Source organism: Panthera onca, chromosome C1 (genome assembly GCF_046562875.1).
Source record: "Panthera onca isolate mPanOnc1 chromosome C1, mPanOnc1 haplotype 2, whole genome shotgun sequence".
NCBI classification, from domain to species: Eukaryota; Metazoa; Chordata; class Mammalia; order Carnivora; family Felidae; genus Panthera; species Panthera onca.
The window spans coordinates 221,355,821-221,373,134 of NC_138346.1; the positions used below are offsets into that span (position 1 = coordinate 221,355,821).

General features: G+C 60.5%; 2 protein-coding genes across 9 annotated transcripts in view; one reads left to right on the forward strand and one right to left on the reverse strand.

Moving 5' to 3' along the window:
* On the forward strand, positions 1-13,594 carry NOC2L (NOC2 like nucleolar associated transcriptional repressor). 2 transcript variants are annotated; one of them, XM_081796531.1, is made up of 19 exons: positions 1-132; positions 283-435; positions 1,890-2,064; positions 2,153-2,275; positions 2,955-3,075; positions 3,162-3,252; positions 3,869-3,947; positions 4,075-4,185; positions 4,672-4,785; positions 5,499-5,687; positions 6,051-6,190; positions 7,075-7,186; positions 8,785-8,898; positions 9,239-9,340; positions 10,632-10,775; positions 10,900-11,013; positions 11,992-12,127; positions 12,507-12,605; positions 12,919-13,594. In XM_081796531.1, exons 1-19 carry the CDS (start codon positions 107-109, stop codon positions 13,023-13,025), a joined length of 2,250 nt encoding a protein of 749 aa, XP_081652657.1. In that variant the 5' UTR covers positions 1-106; the 3' UTR covers positions 13,026-13,594. The 2 variants fall into 2 exon arrangements, with proteins under 2 accessions (XP_081652657.1, XP_081652658.1); XM_081796532.1 differs by having other exon boundaries at positions 2,958-3,075.
* The window catches only part of SAMD11 (sterile alpha motif domain containing 11), a 21,726-nt gene continuing 17,572 nt past the window's right edge, over positions 13,161-17,314 (reverse strand). For 4 of the 7 annotated variants that reach the window (XM_081796526.1, XM_060624821.3, XM_081796530.1 and 1 more), the window contains 7 exons: positions 17,066-17,228; positions 15,840-15,955; positions 15,532-15,610; positions 14,934-15,448; positions 14,565-14,689; positions 14,091-14,201; positions 13,161-13,974 (listed from right to left, as the gene is read on the reverse strand). In XM_081796526.1, coding sequence (XP_081652652.1) covers positions 13,729-13,974; positions 14,091-14,201; positions 14,565-14,689; positions 14,934-15,448; positions 15,532-15,610; positions 15,840-15,955; positions 17,066-17,228 — 1,355 coding nt within the window. In that variant the 3' untranslated portion in view covers positions 13,161-13,728. The remainder of the gene's footprint in view (positions 13,975-14,090; positions 14,202-14,564; positions 14,690-14,933; positions 15,449-15,531; positions 15,611-15,839; positions 15,956-17,065; positions 17,229-17,314) is intronic. The other 3 variants (XR_014138140.1, XM_081796528.1, XM_081796527.1) reach the window with 3 other exon arrangements.

Below are 17,314 nucleotides of genomic sequence, written 5' to 3' on the forward strand. Positions count from 1 at the left end.
GGGGCGCGGAGGGGCGGTATTGGGGGCGGGGCCCGCCTGGAGGAAGTGCGGCTAACGCACGGCATTCTGGAGCCGGAAGTCGGGCGCACGCTGAGGTTTGGCAGTAATGGCGGTGGTGCGGGGCACCAAGCGGTAAGTTGAGGCTCTGAGGATCGATTCGGCTTTCCAGGGGACCCTTATATTCACAGCGGCTCTCCTTGAGCTTAAACGCGTTCCTGGTGCAGCAAGGCTGGGGCAAACCGGCCTGGCAGGGAGTCCTGATCCAGATGTCGTAACCCGCAGGCGGCTGGCGGAGCTGACGGTGGACGAGTTCTTGGCTTCGGGCTTTGATTCTGAGTCTGAATCGGATCCCGAAGGAGCCCCAGAAGCGGAGACGTGGGCGGCGTGTGGAGCCGACCGGAGTCTGGATAAGCCAGGCGGAAGCCCCTCGTCCAGGTGAGGGGAGCGTTTCCCGCGGGACGTCTGTAAAGCCAGACCCTCTTCACCGTCCTGGCCCACCCGTCACGTGTATGCTGACCAGTCCTGGGGCCTGAGGATCGCTGGCCCCTTCCCCAGACCCTTCGCCTTACTCATTCTTTCTTCCCGTGTTTGCTGAGGTTGTGTTCTGTGACAAACGTACATTGGTGAATAATAGGCCCTCTTCTGGTGTAGAGGAGCTCGCTCAGTCTCGGGTGATTCACGACGTGTGGTATGTGAGAAGAAATGAGTGCGGCAAACAGGAAAAATAGAAGGGGTAGAGAAATGGGGAGCGTGTTGGGCACCAGCTGTTGCTGTGTTTAGTGGAGAAGGCCCTTTGAAGAGGTGGTAATTGGACAGAGACTTGGGGGAGTAAGCCACGCAGGCGGGAAGAATGCTTTGGTATTTCATGCAGCAGGAACAGCCAGGCTCCTGAAGTGGGAGCGGGTCTGACACAGAGGTGAGTGTGTATGGAGGAGCGAGGGGGAGAGTAGTAGGAGGTGAACCAGGAGAGATGATAACGGGGTCAGATTTTGTAGACAGTTTATAAGACATGCGCTAAAATGGGAAGTCATCTCAGGGTTTTGAGCTGTGAAGTCACGTCCTGTGACATGCAATTCAAGAGTCACTTGGGTTGCTGTGTTGAGAGTAGGTTGGAGGTGGTGGGTGTGGAGATAGGGAGAGACCACTGTGGTAATTGGGAGAATTGAGAGATGGTGTTGGTTTTTTTTTTTTTTTTTTTAATTTTTTTTTTTTTAACGTTTATTTATTTTTGAGACAGAGAGAGACAGAGCATGAACAGGGGAGGGGCAGAGAGAGAGGGAGACACAGAATCTGAAACAGGCTTCAGGCTCAGAGCTGTCAGCACAGAGCCCGACGCGGGGCTCGAACTCACGGACCGTGAGATCATGATCTGAGCCGGAGTCGGACGCTTCAGCGACCAAGCCACCCAGGTGCCCCGAGATGGTGCTGGTTTAACTAGGAGGCATGAGAGGCTCTGAAGGGCTTTTGCTAATTAGGTCTCATGGCACATTGCATGCTGGGTATGAGAGACAGAGGTTGTCTTTCACCTGAGTGCCTGTAGAGGTAGAGTTACCCGCAACTGAGGTGGAGCAGAGTGCTGGCAGAGCAAGTTTGGGGGAAGCCACAAGTGCAGTGTTGTATGTGGGTTTGAAATGCAGGTGTTGAGGCAGTTGGCTATGCGAGTGTGGAGTCTGGGGGAGAGAGGAATCTGCTGAAAACTTAACTGCTGGAAATCCCCTACCTTGGTTGTGGGTAGCTGTTGTGGAGAGAGCAGATCAAGCCCTGTAGTTTCCCTGTGGAGGCTGGCGAGCTTGCAGTGTGGAGGACAAGAAGCCTTACCCCACGTCCCGTACTCCCCGGTCCTGTGGGCTATGCCTGTCCTGTGGACTTGACGACCCCTGCCTTCTCAGTCGGCGTAAAGGTCGTGCGTCTGAGCATAAGGACCAGCTCTCTCGGCTGAAGGACAAAGACCCGGAGTTCTACAAGTTCCTGCAGGAGAATGACCAGAGCTTGTTGAACTTCAGTGATTCGGACAGCACCGAGGACGAGGAGGAGCAGCTGCACGCTCTGCCCGACACGTTGGAAGTGAGGGCTTAGGCAGAGTTGGTGGGGGCAGGGGCACACTTATGGCCTCTGCATCCTGCTCCAGCCTGGTCCTCTGTGTCTGGTGCAGGAAGCAAGTGGGGAGGAGGAAGATTCGGATGAGGATGAGGTCCCCAGAGGACTGAAGGGGAAGAAAAGGGATTCTGCTCCTGTGACCCTAGCCATGGTTGAGAGGTGGAAGCAGGCAGCAATGGTGAGAAGTGGCATGGCGTGGGCAGCTGGACACCCCCCACCCCTTTAGGAGTCTGCCCTTGACTCATTTTAGTTACCTGGGTCTGTGGCAGACGGGAGGAGCCCCTTCTCTGAGCACCCACACTGGGGTCCTCTTCTGCACCAGACCCTCATGTGAAGGATGTCGCATGGTTCTGCCTTTCTGCTAAGAGGCTCCAGGATTGCATTCTCCCCTTCGGTCAGAGATTCTAGGGGCTCTTTCTGCTCTCTTCCACTCAGTGTCTCTCTCGGGCTCCCTGTTCCCTGAAGTCTGTCGTGGGTTGGGACATAGTCTCTGCCTTTGTCAGGAGCTAGAGCCCTTCCTCCAAGGGTTTTACGTTGGTTTCTGCAGAGATAGGAAAGGACAGAAGGGAGAACCCTGGAAACCACCTGGTGCAGGCCACCATCCAGATCTGGGACCTTCAGCCTCTCCCCTGAGCCAGGCTCCCTGCCCTTCCAGGAAGATTCCGGACTCTGGTTTTTTGTTGTTTTCCCTGCACGTGGCTCAGCAACACTGCCTCCACCTCTGCTCCGTGTCTCAGAATGTGGGCGAGGGGTACCTTTCTGTCACAGCATGTTTCTGGAGCTCTGGTTGCCTATTGCTCTGTCCAACACAGCTGACCGCTTCCCCAACGTTCTGGGTCCTCTTATCCCTAATTTAGCAGCACCTTACTCCGAAGCTGTTCCATGAAGTTGTGCAGGCATTCCGAGCTGCTGTGGTCACCACCCAAGGAGACCAGGAAGGTGCTGAAGTCAGCAAATTCCAGGTCACGGACAGTGCTGGTGAGCTGGGGTGAGGGGACCTGGGATGCAGGCTCTCTGTTCTGTCTTCTGTCCTGTGAGCGGTATCTGTGGTCCCCTCATTGCAGTGTTCAACGCCCTGGTCACCTTCTGCATTAGAGATCTTTTTGGTTGTCTCCAGAAGCTACTGTTTGGGAAAGCCCCCAAGGACAACAGCAGGTGAAAGGGAAGAGGGGAGGTAGGGGGGGTGTGGTCAGGACCGCGCACTGGGGAAGGCAGAGGCCTTGTGATCTGGCAGTCCCCCGCTCGACCCAACCGGCACAGAGGGATGCCGAAGACGGAACCAGGCCCTTTGCCGGGCTCCGGGGAGAGGCTGGGCGGGGCCGGTTGGGGGGCTTTGTCCTTCCTCCTTTCTGTTTTCCTTCTGAAAAGGTACATTCTCTGCCCACAGTTCCTCGGGGGGCCCAGAGTGTGTGTTTGGCTTTGCACCACTGGTTTCTTAGGTCAGGATTCTCCCCCTTTCACTCTTTTTTTCTCTTCAAGTGAATATTTCATCCACTCTTCTGCTGTTTGCTCTGGGGATGGTGTGTGTATCTGTAGGTAGGGGCCTCACTGAGGAAGCTGACAGGTGATGGTGGAGGGGATAGCCGTTGAGCGAGTGGGCAGCAAACACACGTATCGTGAGCGGTGCTGGCATCGGCCAGGCACAGACTCTTGTGCGAAGGGGGCCGCTGCACTGGGAGAGCAGTCACCGTGAAGGGTGGGGGGCTTTGGGGGGAGGTGTGCGGTGCGGGGGGGGTTCGCTCAAGATGGGGTGGGCTTGGTCTCTCTGCAGGGTGCTGCAGCCGTCCAGTAGCCCGCTGTGGGGGAAGCTCCGGCTGGACGTCAAGGTCTACCTGAGCTCAGTCGTACAGGTGCAGTTCCAGCGGGGAGGGGGCCTCCTGTATCCCGCGAGGCCTGGCTGAAGCCGGTGGTGCAGTCCTTCCTTGTGTCCCAGACGTGAGTGGGTCTGGGGCCCCGCTGACCCTCCTGCTTCCCCAGCTGGTGGCCTGCGTGACGGAGGCGACAGCAGCGGCGGCCGTGCTCCAGCATGTCAGCAGTTCCGTGCCATACTACTTGACCTTTCCCAAGCAGTGCCGCATGCTACTCAAGGTACCCGGCTCTCTCCCTTTGGCACCGTGATCGGAGGCGCGTGTGGCCACCCCTCCAGCGTGCCCCGCCCCCAGCCAGAGTGGGGGTGGCATCTGCACCCGCCCCCCACCCTACGCCCTGCTGGGATTCTGTTTCGGTCAGCTCTCTGCCCTTGGTGCCGCAGACACTTGTCAGCTGACAAGAGCTGTAGCAAGACGAGCTCTTCTTGGGTTCTAACGTGCCTTTCTGCTTAACCGACGGAGCCACCCAGGTGCCCCCTAACGTGCCTTTCTGGACGCGTGCCTAACAACAAAGCTGTGTTTCTGTGGTACAGCCTTCTTGGGGAGCCTCTGTTACCTTTCACGTTTTTGTTACTTTTTCACTGAGGTGTAACCGTAGCTCTATCCTGAGGTGCTTTGGGAAGGGCTGTCTCCTAGCAGTGGCCACAGGGGCCTCTGGCTGGGCTTGGGGAGGCTGGGGCAGGCAGTGATGTCTCTCCTTCTGCAGAGGATGGTGATTCTGTGGAGCACAGGTGAAGAGACGTTGCGCGTACTGGCGTTCCTGGTCCTCGTCAGGGTCTGTCGGCACAAGAAGGCTGTCTTCCTGAGTCCTATCCTCAAGGTAGTGTGGACCCCCGGCTCCTGCCTCTGATGCCCCCCAGTCTGTGTCCATTAGAGTCTGGGTTGAAAGTCTTGGCCTGAGGTCTGGGCGGCTGCCTTTGTGGTCAGCTCCTCTTGCTGAGGCTGTGGCTCTGGGCTGACCCGGGCCATCACTGCAGTTCTCTCCCTAGGAAGTGGGGGACAGTGACAGGGATGGGAGCTCTTGGTCCCCTGGGGCTCCACATACACTGCTCTGCACAGCTCTCCCCTCAGCAGATGAGGACATCAGGTGTGGAGAGGGACAGGGACCCTGCTGCTTGGCTGTACGCCTGGGATGATGTGTCCCGCACAGTGACCCTCTAGAAACCCCTGCGTGGGCCTGGCCTGTAGCTGCAGCTTTTCTAGCCCCTCCTTCCCAGTCCCTCCGTGGTCTCCTTGCCTCTTCCTGCAGTTATTCGCGCTGCGTTTTCCTTGGCACTGCGCCCTCCCTATAAGTCTCCTGTTCCGTGCGCGGCAGACTTTGTGTGTGAGATTGGTGGGTACACGTGTGTGGCAGCTGAGCAGCAGAGGGCCCAAGGAGCGTGTGCCACGTAGGGGGAGGGGTCTGCAGCAGACGTGGCCAGCCGTGGCTCCCACTGAGGAAAGGCCCGGGTGTCTGGCAGCGGCTTGGAGCTGGGTAGCGGGTGCACAGTGCCCTGGCAGCTCGGGTGGCCCTGACTGGGATCTTTCTGGCAGCAAATGTACATCACCTACGTGAGGAACTGCAAGTTTACCTCCCCCGGCACCCTGCCCTTCATCAACTTCATGCAGCGGACCCTGACCGAGTTGCTTGCCCTGGACACTGGCATCGCCTACCAGCATGCCTTCCTCTACATTCGCCAGCTCGCCGTCCACCTGCGCAATGCCATGACCACACGCAAGAAAGTGCGTGGTTGGGCTTATGGGGTGGGGGTTGGCGTGTCCGGGGTCGGGCCCCACCCCACCGTATACTTAGGGCTCCACAGCTGAGGGGCTGGGACCTCCTGGAAGCCTCCGTATTCCTGTGTAGCCCTGGGGAGAGACATCCCAGTGTCTCGGAGGGCTCAGGGCCCTTGCCGGGGCGGGGGGGGGGGGGCTTGGGGAACAGGTGGAGGGTGCGGGCAGCTCTGAGGGTGGGTCGGGGAGGGGGTGGGGTAGGTGGTCGCTGCGGCTGCTGGCTGAGACCCCGAGCACACCGTGGGTGAGGGAGGGCTGGACCCTTCTGGGACCCCTGGGCTGACTTGGAAACGGACTTCACTCTGTGCCCAGGAGACCTACCAGTCAGTGTACAACTGGCAGTTCGTGCACTGTCTCTACCTGTGGTGTCGTGCCCTCAGCACTGTGTACCCCAGCGAAGCCCTGCAGCCCTTGATCTACCCCCTCTCGCAAGTGGTAATTGGCTGCATCAAGTGAGTGACGGATGGGCGGGGTCACCCTGAGGGCCAAAGGAGGTCAGGGCCAGGGTATGTGGGCTGTTACGGGGGTCAGGGTTGTACAGACTGTCTTTGGACAAGGTCATGGGAGGCTGGTTTAGAGGAGAGGGTTACACAGGGAGGCATCCTGGAGGGTCAGGAGGAGCTAGTTCTCCAAGGGTATGAGCCATCCCTGGGCCCTGGGGTCTGTTACTTGGCAGCACCTGTGGAAGGACCGGGGGGGGGGGGGGGGGTTGGCGCCATCTGTGGCCCAGAGGCCAGCATGGGAGAATGCCCCAGATTCATGCATTCTGGGAGATGCTGGGTAGAAGGGACTATGTGCGGTTTGAAGGGAGTTTGGGTGTCTGTCTTACCATGGGGTTCTTGGGCAGCGGGTCTAGTACAACGCGCCACATTTCAGTTGTGACCGTTGAGCTTCGGTTTCTGGGGGCAGAGAATGGAGGAGCCGCGTGTGCCCAGGTGGCTGCCTTTGTTAGCCAGGAGGGGTCGCCCCTGTGCTCCTGAAGGAGGAGACTTGAAAGCAGGGAGCTGGGAAGAAAGAAAGCTTTGAATGAACCATCTCCCGCTGCTCTCCTCCTGCATTAAAGGGAAATTAAGTTAAAAGCCGCGTGGGATGTTCTCTCACCCGATAATTGAGTGAGGAGGCAGGTCCTTAAGACCCGGATTTTAGTCGGGGACTTTTGGTCTGCCCTGTTCTGTCTGGAAGAATCAGAGCAGGTGTGGCCACTGACCCTGACAGAAGTGACCAAGAGGGGCCCTTCCTGAGGTTCGAGCCCCATGGATGGAAACAGGTCATGGGGAGCCAGGCTGGGATGGTGAGGCTAGGGCCTCTGCTCACTCCTGCCTTTCCATGCTCCCAGGCTGGTTCCCACTGCCCGCTTCTACCCCCTGCGCATGCACTGCGTGCGTGCTCTGACCCTGCTCTCGGAGAGCACCGGCACCTTCATCCCAGTGCTGCCCTTCATACTGGAGGTGAGAGGGTGCCCGTCGCTTGGGGTGGGAGGGGGCAACACAGTGCCTCTGTGGTCTGCTTGGAGGCGCTCCTTGCTGCGCACCGACCGCCTATCCCGAGATGCAGTGTAACCCTCCTGAGTGCTGGTGTTCTCATCTGTAGAGGAGGTTTTATGAGGACATTGCTCTGTGCAGCGCCTTGCTCCCTGCCCCAGCTGGGGTGTGTGTTGGCAGGCGAGTGGCAGGGAGGACAAGGACAGCTGCTCTGCAGGGCTGGCCTGAGGGTGCTGGTTTTAGGACACGCTTGAGTCTGTTCCAGTGGGCAGGAGAGCTGGGCTGGAACCCTAGATCTGATTCCAAAGCTGCGTTTCTTTTTGCACGCTCCTTTGTGTATGCGTGTGTCTGTGCGTGTCTGTGCGGATCTGTGTGCATGCTTGCATGCCCCGGGGGTTAGGCCCCACCCCACCTTATACTTAGGACTTCACATCTCCCTACTAGAGAGGCCCTTAGTGCCACCTGCTGGATGGGCCGGATTAGTGGCTCAATGTGGCCAGAGCTGTGGTCTGCACCGGTTTACCAAAGTAGGGGAGAGAAGGGAGCCCCTGGGGTTTCTCTTCTGATTTCGTGTTTTCTTTTTGCACAGCCCTTGTACTGATCCCTGCGTCAGCATGCCATAGCTGTACTGGCATGTCCTTTTTACATCCACAGGTGCAGGCCTGTCCTTTCCAGAGAAAATAAGTCACAGAGGCAGAAGGAAAGCTCTTTGCCCCCAGGGCGTTTTTGCCCTTGCCTCCCTGGGTGGGTGGGAAGGGGTGCTGAGAGCAGCCCCTGCTCCACCTCAGGCTGAGCCAGGCTAGAGAAAGGGCAGTGCTCCCCTAGGGAAACCTGTTACTAGCACAGTCATGGGTGCTTTTTATCTGGAGCTGTGCTGAGCTCAGCTGTGAAGCATCATCCTCTGCTCTGTGGTATCTTCAGCATCGGCCACCCACCCCCCTCAGGACAACATCCTGGATCACCCCTGCGCGAGGGTGGTGAGGAGGGGCCAGGCATGGCTCCTGCTCCGCTATCCCAGGACAGCCCGCAGCCTTCGGACACGGGGAGGACTTCCCTGAGAGGCAGAGGCCGATGGGCACAGCCTGTGGTCTCTGTGGAGGAGGATGAGGAGTTATGAGCTCCTCAGGCCCTTGCTGAGACCCTCTGGCCATTGGCATATCACTCCCAGGATGCAGCCTTGGGGTTGGGACCAGGCCTTGGGAATGCAGTCATGGGTGAGGACGTTGTAGTGTCAGTGACCCTGTACAGAAAGGACCTTTCTTTTGTTTCCAGACACTGGTTCTTAGGGCTTCTTGGTCTGGTTTTAGGAGAGGGTCGGTAGCAGTGTGCACGGGTGTGCTTCTGATCCTGCCCCCAGTGGCCAGAATCCCGCTCGGCAATGAAGTGATGCCCTTGGAGGCCGGAGCTCTGGAAGGGAGGGGGTCTCTGGGGCCACAGGACTGGCACTGCATGTGGCTACCTCTCCCTGGTTTTGGGGCCTCTAAGGATCTGGGGTACAGATGGGGGGGTGGGATACAGTGGGGCATGAGGCACAGCAGGCCAAGCTGAAGTGGCTTTTGGGACAGGTTTTCCAGCAGGTCGATTTCAATAAGAGGCCGGGGCGCATGAGCTCCAAGCCCATCAACTTCACTGTGATCCTCAAGCTGTCCAAGGTCAACCTACAGGAGAAGGCATACCGGGTAAGGCTGGCCTCCAGGCCTCCTGTGGAGACGCTTGGGAAAATACCTTGGGCGGGGTCATAGCAGGATGTTCTAGAGCACCGAGGTCAGCGTACGGGGTGACTGGAGTCCAGTTAGTGTGGACGGGAGGGGGCTTGCTGCCCTCCAGTTTGTGTGGGCCTTCGTGGGTCTCTTGCGGGGGAGGTTGTGCTCCTTGGCCTCAGCCATATTGAGCCAGAGTGTGGCTTCCGGGGAGGCTGTGGAGGCACATCCTCCGATTTCCACCCTGATAGCAAGCAGGCGTGAAGAGGGCTGTGTTCCCATCTCCCCTGACGTTCTCCTTTCTTCTCTGCTGCCTCAGGATGGTCTGGTGGAGCAGCTGTACGACCTCACCCTGGAGTACCTGCACAGCCAGGCCCAGAGCATTGCCTTCCCCGAACTGGCGCTGCCCGCTGTGCTGCAGGTGTGTGCCAGCTGTCCGGCTCCCTCTTCCTTTCCCAGGTGCCTTGATGGCGTGCTTCGTAGCAGACTAGGCTGTCTTCATGGGCTCAGCTTCCCATTGACACAGGGGCCAGAAGGAGGCACCCTTGTCACAGCCACACAGGGTCAGTGGCAGAGCCTAACCTGCTGCGGGGTTTCATGTTGGCGCTGCCTCATCATAGGTAGCACGAACATAGGGGTGTGGGGTCCTGAGGGGTGGGGTTGGCGCAGGCGAGTTAACGGGGACCCTCGGACTTGCTAGCTCCTCCCCAGGCCTGTCACAGCCCAGGGACCAGACCGACCAAGAATTCTCTTCTAGGAGTAGTCCTGGTGGAGCGGGCTGGACCCGGCCCCCCAGCCCTGGGTCAGGCTGGTCTCCTGACTGTATACTTTCCCAAATGGTCCTGCATGCAGGTTTGGGGCAGGAGGAAGTCCCGGTCAGCCTCAGCACCAACCCTGCCTCAGTTTTCCTTCAGGTGACACAAGGGTGGGGTTGGAGTCCTTTCTCTCACAAGTCCCTTCTGGGCCTGTCAGAGGTCCATTTGCTCTCAGCCCAGGTGTTTGCCATCTCAAGGAGGCAGGGGCCTTTCACGGGAAGGGCCAGGTCCTGTCCCTGATTCTGGTGGGCAGAGTCAGCTCCCCCAGCTGTAGGCCTGCTTGGTGAGTAGGGGTGGGCTGCCCACACCCGAACTGCACCTGGTTCCGAGGCCCATCCGGACACATGTGGCCGTGTAGGCAAGGCTTTATTTCTGGACTCCAGGTCCCAGAATCATGGTCTAGAACATGGGTCAGCAAACTGTTCTGGCAGAGAGAGCTAAATGGTATTTTAGGCTTTACAGTCACGTGGTTTCTCACAACTGCTCAGGTCTCCTCTTTGAAGTACAAAAAATCCACAGAAATGCCTAAGTGAAGGAGTGTGGATGTGTATCAATACAGCTTTATTTACACAGACAGGCTGAGGGTGGGATGTGACCTGGAGGGTAGATCCATGCCGCCTGTTCCTCTGCCCGGCCCGTAGGGTGGGCCGTCTGCTCTCCAGCCCCCACAGGGCCCAGGCAACAGGGGTCATGTGGCACCACGCCGCGGCCCCCACCCCACACCAACGTAACTGCCCCGTTCCCCAACTGTGTGCGCTAGGGCTGTGAGACACATGTTTCCTGCTCCCCCATCACCTCCCCGTGGTCATGTGTGATCCCGGCAGATCATGGTCTGTGCCTGGACCTAGGCTGAGCACCGCGCCTCCCCCCCCCGCCCCCCCCCCCTTCCTTTTGCAGTTGAAATCCTTCCTCCGGGAATGCAAGGTGGCCAACTACTGTCGGCAGCTACGCCAGCTGCTAGAGAAGGTGCAGGAGAACGCTGAGTATATCTGCAGTCGCCGCCAGAGGGCCTCCTTCGGTGTGGCTGACCAGCATGCAGTGGTCAGTTGGGAGCTGGTGTCTGGGTGGGTGGGGTGGGCAGCACTGCCTGAGGGCACTAGTCAGTGTAGGGCTGGGGTTTGGAGGTTTCCCCAGGGTGGACATGATCCTGAACCTCTCCCCATAGGACACCTGGGAGAAGCAGACCCGAGAAGAGGGGACACCTCTCACCAAGTACTATAGCCAGTGGCGGAAGCTGAGAGAGCGAGAGATCCAGCTGGAGATCAGTGGCAAAGAGCGGGTATGTCTGCAGAGGAGGTTCGGAGCGGGGATGTGGGCATGACCACCTGGTTTGTTCGGAGACCAGGGTCTAGCACCCTGGCTCTGACTCTAAGACCAGAGTCGGGAAGGGGGCTTGTGGGAGGAAATAGTCTCAGGGACGATGTCACCAGGACGGCTGGGGCCTGTTCCCAGCTGCAGCCTGTCCTGGGGCTGCTCTGGAGGGGCAGACGTCATGCATTACTGGGTGACCAGGGGGCTTCTCTCATGACCTCCAGGAGGAGGTCCTTACCCCTTGTCAGGCCTGACTGGGCTGGGGATTTTGGGGGAATAAGTGGCCAGACTGACCTTGTTTCTCAGGCCAGCCTGTGGACACCAGGAGGGCAGGCAGGGAGGGGCAGGAGGAGCTGTGCCAGTGGGTGTGGCATGGTGTGACTTGAGGGGACAGTTTCGTGCTGAGTGGCATGCCTGTGACTGTATCCCTGTCCTGGTATCATGGGTCTGCAATCCCATGACGTGATGGCTAAAGACGTGGAGACACAAAGGTGGCGGGGGTGGGGGGGGGCTATAGCTGGGCCTTCAGCCAGTGGATGTAACTATGCTTTTGATGGTACTTAGTGGCCAGTGTGCGTGGCTGGGGCCCCCTCACCTGCCTGGCAGGGTGGCTGTCCAGGAGTCCTACCCAGCGATGCCTACCAAGTTGGCCAAGCAGAGTCTGTGTGGGGACGGGTTGGGAGGCAAGGCCTGAAGGGAAATGGAAAAGGGAATAGGATGCCGGGTTTGGGTAAAGTCTGTCTTTGGGAATGGGAGGGAAGGACAGTAGCTGCGGTCAGGGCTCTTGCTGCATGACGCATGATGTGACCCAGCTGTGGCTGTGAGCTAAGCCTTGAGGTGGAGGGTGGGGCCCAGGGCTGAGACATGGTGGGTTGGGGATTGGGCCAGGTGGGTTCTCTCATGGCCACCAGACCACCCTCACCACTCTGGCTTTGGGTCTTTGCAGCTGGAAGACTTGAACTTCCCAGAGATAAAGCGGCGGAAAGTGGGAGGCAATAAGAATGAAGACAGAGTGGAATTTAAGGACCTCTTTGATCGGGACAGTGACGAGGAAGACAGTACCGTGGATTTCTCAGAGAGAGGTAGGGGCCTGGACTCCTGAGCCTGAGCTCCCTGTGGGGAAGGGGTAGGTGGCCCTGGAAGGCTTCCTGACACATCCCATGGAACCAGAAGAGGGTGCCTGTTTCCCCTGGCTGCTCACGTTTGCGGTGCCCCTTCTCCTACCACTTCACTTGCTTTGAGGTGAGGGCCTCCCAGAGTTGGGACACGTGTCCCAAGACCTTATTCCCTCACCTGTACTATTGGCTGGACACTTCTGAATCCTTTCCACCTGTACGAAGGGGGCCTGAGGGAAGGGTGGGTAGGTGCGGGGTTGTGAGCCTGGCCCACACTCCTACATTAGCTGTCCCCAGTATGTGTTTGCTGGTGGGCTTACTCCCATGGGCTCTTCTTGGTCCCCAGGGATGCCTGGGTCCCCGAGAGCTTGGCAGAGGGTAGAGGAGGAAAAGGAGGAGGAGGATGGCAGCCTTAGCAACCAAGAGGAAATCAGCAATGCCAAGGGTGAGTGATTCCTGGGAGTGAGGGGTGGTGCTGTGGCCCTTTGAACCTGTCTGTTCGGGAACCCAAGGCTGCCGTGGGCGTCACTTCGTCGGTGGGGGGGTGGGGCCGTTGGGTGGGAGAATGGCTCTAAGTTGGGCTCACACCCCTCCTTGAGGTTGCCACGCCAGCTGCTCCGTTCCCGCTGGCTCTGGCAGCCAGTAACAGTGGCACCAATAAATTAATTAGGGCTGTGATTAATTAGCGATGAGTAATCTCCAAGGCTGGCTTCTTCCTGATAAAGCAGAATTTATGTAGCCTCGGTCTCTCCCTGCAGATGGAGACCCAGACACAGAGGCGGGGCTGCACCTCGGGGAGCTGTGGCGGCTGGCCCAGGGACCAGAGGATGAGTTGGAGGAACTACAGCTCTCTGAGGGGGATTGAGGGCTGCCGGCCGGGGGCGGGGCCTGCGGGGGCTGCCGTGCAGTGTTCCCACCTTACCAGGCAGCCAGGCCTGTGTCTTCTTGGTCGGCGCTGAGACCCGAGGCCGGGGCCTGCGCGGTGCGGGGGAGGGCAGTAGATGGTGGACTGGGCTTTATTTTCACAACACGAAAGACCAGAAAGTACCGAGCCCTGTGCAGATCCCTGGAGTGGCGGCTGTGGGGATGGAACCCAGCACCATGGAGCCTGCCCACACTGCATACCGCGCTGCTGGGTTAGATCCGTCGGCCCCGTGAGGGAAGCTGGTCTGGAGTGGGACTCTGCCCTGACCCCTCACCCGATGGCAGGATGCTGAGAATCTCGCAGACAACCGTCCCGGTTCCAGAGAGAGCCAGCAGGCATGGCCAAGGCCAGTGTGGCGTGATGTGCCTTCTCCGCCTCCTCTGTCCTTCTTTGGTTTGTCTGCAGGTACCCAGGGTGCAGAGTCCCTGTGCCTGGGCTCAGGTTTGGGTCCCCAGGCTGTCTGCACCTGACTCTACTCCCGGAAAGTTTCAGAAACTCTTTTCCTTTGATGTCATGTTTTCCTTTAAAAAAATCTTTGTTTTCGCATCCAAAACCAAAAGGAAGAGAAGCTGTGGAGTGGGTCCTTTGTATCAGAGCTGCTGGCACCGAAGGGCTTAGGGATTAGGGTGGTCCACCCACCAGGTTAGCACAGAGGCTGGGAGGGGTCTGCAGGCCCTGGGAGTAGAGCCACAGTTCCATTCTCTTGCTTGGGCGAGGCTCTCCCAGCAGGGGGGTGCCCCCCACCATAGGGGGAAGGGGCCAATGCTGGGGACAGGGCCTGCTCTCCAGAGGTGAGCTCCCGCTCTGGGGCCCGTAGTGTTGGTGGCTGCAGTGGCAAAGCCACAGGGAAGCTGGCCATGTAGAAGACTCGGCCCAGGCGCTTGGCCACCTGCGGAGAGATGGGCCTGGGTGGGGGGGCCTTCTGGGTTGCTGGCCTGCGGCCACAAAGAGCCTCAGCGCTGACCCACCATTGTGTGGAGACTGCCGCCCCCAGCTGGCACTCACCTGGGCCCGGATCTTGAGAGCAGGCCCGAGCTTCAGCCCCATGGTGGTCAGGAGGTGCTCCTCTGTCAGCAGGGGCAAGGTCTCCCCGTCGATCCCCTGTTCTCTGAAGACCTGGGGGCCGGCAGAGGTCCAGGCCTGAGTGCTGGGACCAGTGCCCGCCCACCCCGCTGAGTCCCTCCAGCCCACCAAATACTGAGTGTCTGGGGTTGCCTCAAGGCTTTCCAGCGAGAGCAGGGCCAAGGGAAGCTGCTGGCACGGTGTGTCAGAGAAGCTTGCAAATGGAAGGAAGGTCTGTGTGTTGAGCGTGTACGTGCCAGTGTCGGAGGCAGAGGCACTGACGCGGCACAGGGCAGGGGGAAGCATGCGACAGCATCCCTCTCCTCCCCACACACTGTGGTTGAGGAGGGGAGATGGGGAGGGGCGGGGAGAGGCGCTCGGAACCATCTCAGGAAGGTGTCCCCCCACCCCCCTCACCGGTGCATATTCTCCACAGCCAGAAAGGCCCCCCACGAAGCTGCAGACATCGTCCACTGTCCACTTGCTGAGGTCCTCAGGGGCTGTGGTCTCCTCCCCATCCATGAAGAGTCCCCCCATGGTGCCTGGGTTGGGGGGGGGGGTGGTATTACTAGGACTGTGGCCAGCTCTTTCCTAGGCTCCCACCCCTGTCTGCTGACCTTTGCCCAAAATGTTCAGAGATGTTGGACTGAACACTAAAAAGGATTTTTCTTCCCACGGACACCCTCCCTGAGACCCAGGGCGTGGTGGGGGGAGGGGGCGCAGAAGGGGAGCTAGGATTCTTTCCACCCCGTGGAGGGATCTAAAGCGTGGAGAGGGGATGCCCACCTGTGTGGAAGTAGGGGCTGACGGCGTAGGGTAAGCCCAGGGGCAGTGGAGGGGGCAGCATGGACCCTGAGAGAAGCCCCTTCCCCTCAGGGCTGGCCCCTCCAGTTGGGGCTTGGCCCAGGGTGGGGCCCTGGCCCCCGGCGGCCACCATCTCAGGGTCCTCTCCTTCTGAATCCTTTGGGGGCTCATCCTCAGAGCCATCTTGTGCCCAGAGCCCAGCCCCCGTGGTCTCCTTGGACTCACTGGAGTGGGCTGAGGCAGGGCTGGGTCCCCCCTTCCGAGGGGCTCGGCGGACAGGCTCCCGGGGAGGGGTGGGTGGGCCGGGGCCCGGGGGTCCCTGGGGGGGCAGGGCCAGCAGCGGCGCGGAGCTGTGTCTCAGCACCAGCATGGCCCCGCGCCGCTGCAACTCCTCGGCGCCGTCGGCGGGGCGCAGGGTGGCTTCCGGCGCCAGCAGCTGCGGCCGGTGCGCGCTCTCCAGCTCCTTCTGACGCAGCAGCTCTGCCGACATCTCCAGTCTGGACCGGGAAAAGCAGACAGCAGTGTGGGTCATGTGGCTCGGCAGGGCCACCTCCTCCTCACCGGTCGCCACGGCACCTACCGGGCCAGGTTCTGCTTCCGCAGGAGCTCCTGCTGCCGGGCGAGCATCTCCGCCTGGGCAGGGGGCAGGAAGCCGTAACCTGGTGGGAAGGGGACAGACCACGAGGCCAGGTGGCCGAGTGGTCTAGGGCCGCCCAAGCCCACCTGGTCCGTCCTTGGCTTCGGCAGGGGCGAGGGTAGGTACTACGGAAGCCCTCGTGGAAACCGGGTCGGTCATAGGCAAACCCGGGTGCACCCACACCAACGGCCTCCCGGCGTGCGCGCTCACGAGCCCCTTAGGACAGGGTCGCGCACCCGCCTACTCCTCACCTGGGGTCTGGCACAGGGCCGAGGGCACCCCCAAAAAGGGAGGCCGAAGGTGGGGGCCCAGGGCGATGTGAGGGGCATTCTGGGGCGACAGCAAGGGGGGCGGCTGCGACAGTTCCCTGTGGACGACGGGGCGGTAAGAGTGCGCGCCGCAGGCCCCGGCCCCGCGCGCCCCCTCTATTCCCGTAACTGCCCTGCTCCCCACCCCCCCACCCCCCCGCCGCCCCCCCGCCCCCCCGCCGCCGCCGCCGCCGCCGCCGCCTCTACTAATTGCCGGCCCCGCGGGCGGTCGATGCACCGCTCGTTACGGCTCCGGGTCGCGCGCCGCCCCCGCCCCCGGCTGGCGGCGCCAATTAATCTCGGCGGCGGCGCGGAGGCGCTGACCCGGCGGGCGGCGGCGACTGCAGCGGTAATTACCGCGCGGGGCGCGCCGGGCCCCCGCCTCCCCGCTCCCCATGGACCCTGGGCGGCTAGGGGGGCGGGGGCGCAATTAGCTGCAATCCTGGAGGCGGTGGAGGCAGCTGCAGATAGCGCTCCGTTGGGGGGGCGGTGCGGGGGGCTGGGGGCTCGGCGTTGTTGGGGGTTGTGCCCCGGGGCCCGGCTGGAGACCACCGAGAGCCGCCACAGCCCTTCCCGCCCCCTAGCTCGCTCACCCCTTGGCCTCTGCAGGTGGACGGAGGGCGGGGGGGGGGGGGGGGGGCGAGGGCTCCCTTCCCCAGCTCTCGGCTGATTTCGAGGTTTCCAGGCCTCGCACTGCTCCCATCTTCTGCCTTCCGCCCCCTCCACACCCTCCTCTCCACGGACTCCCCCAATCTGCCTCTAGCCCCCACACCTACCTGTTGGGGGAGCAAAGCAAGCCCTCAGCTGTTTCTGGAGCACCTGGATTCAGCCAGTCCCACAGTTGCTCAACAGAAAGTGCCATCACCCTTAGCACCCTGCCCAGAGGAGGGGTCACCCCCCCCCCCCCCCCCACACACACATTCTATTCCAGGAGTGTTCTAGGCCTCTGACCAACTCGGGGGTCAGACCATGAACCTAGGGCCAGCACACTGCCTGGCACACTTTCTGTACCAACATGGCTGCGTGTGACTGTGGCGGGGGAGGAGTGTGTGTGCACGATTGAGGGCAGATGCAGGCTGTGGACGTGACCTGCAGAAACCAGGTGCTAGGTGTATCTGAGAAGCCAGCGAAGAGAATATGGGGCCTTTTCTGATGTGGGCACCCAGTACCTCTCTGAGAAGGATGGGGTGCCAGCTGGCACGGTGCCCTCTCGGTGCTGAGCCAGGCCCTGCTTTCGGCGCTGACCTGCCGTGGATGAGGGCAAGTGGACTTCCAGGCCACCGGGGCTCCTCACAGATGCTGCTGCCACCTCTTGCCGGACCCTCAGGAGATCTGGGGGGGTTGGGGTGGGTGGGGATGGTCAGTGGTGGTCTAGAGGCCAGACTCCCCCAGGGCTGGGGAACATAGGACACTGGCCA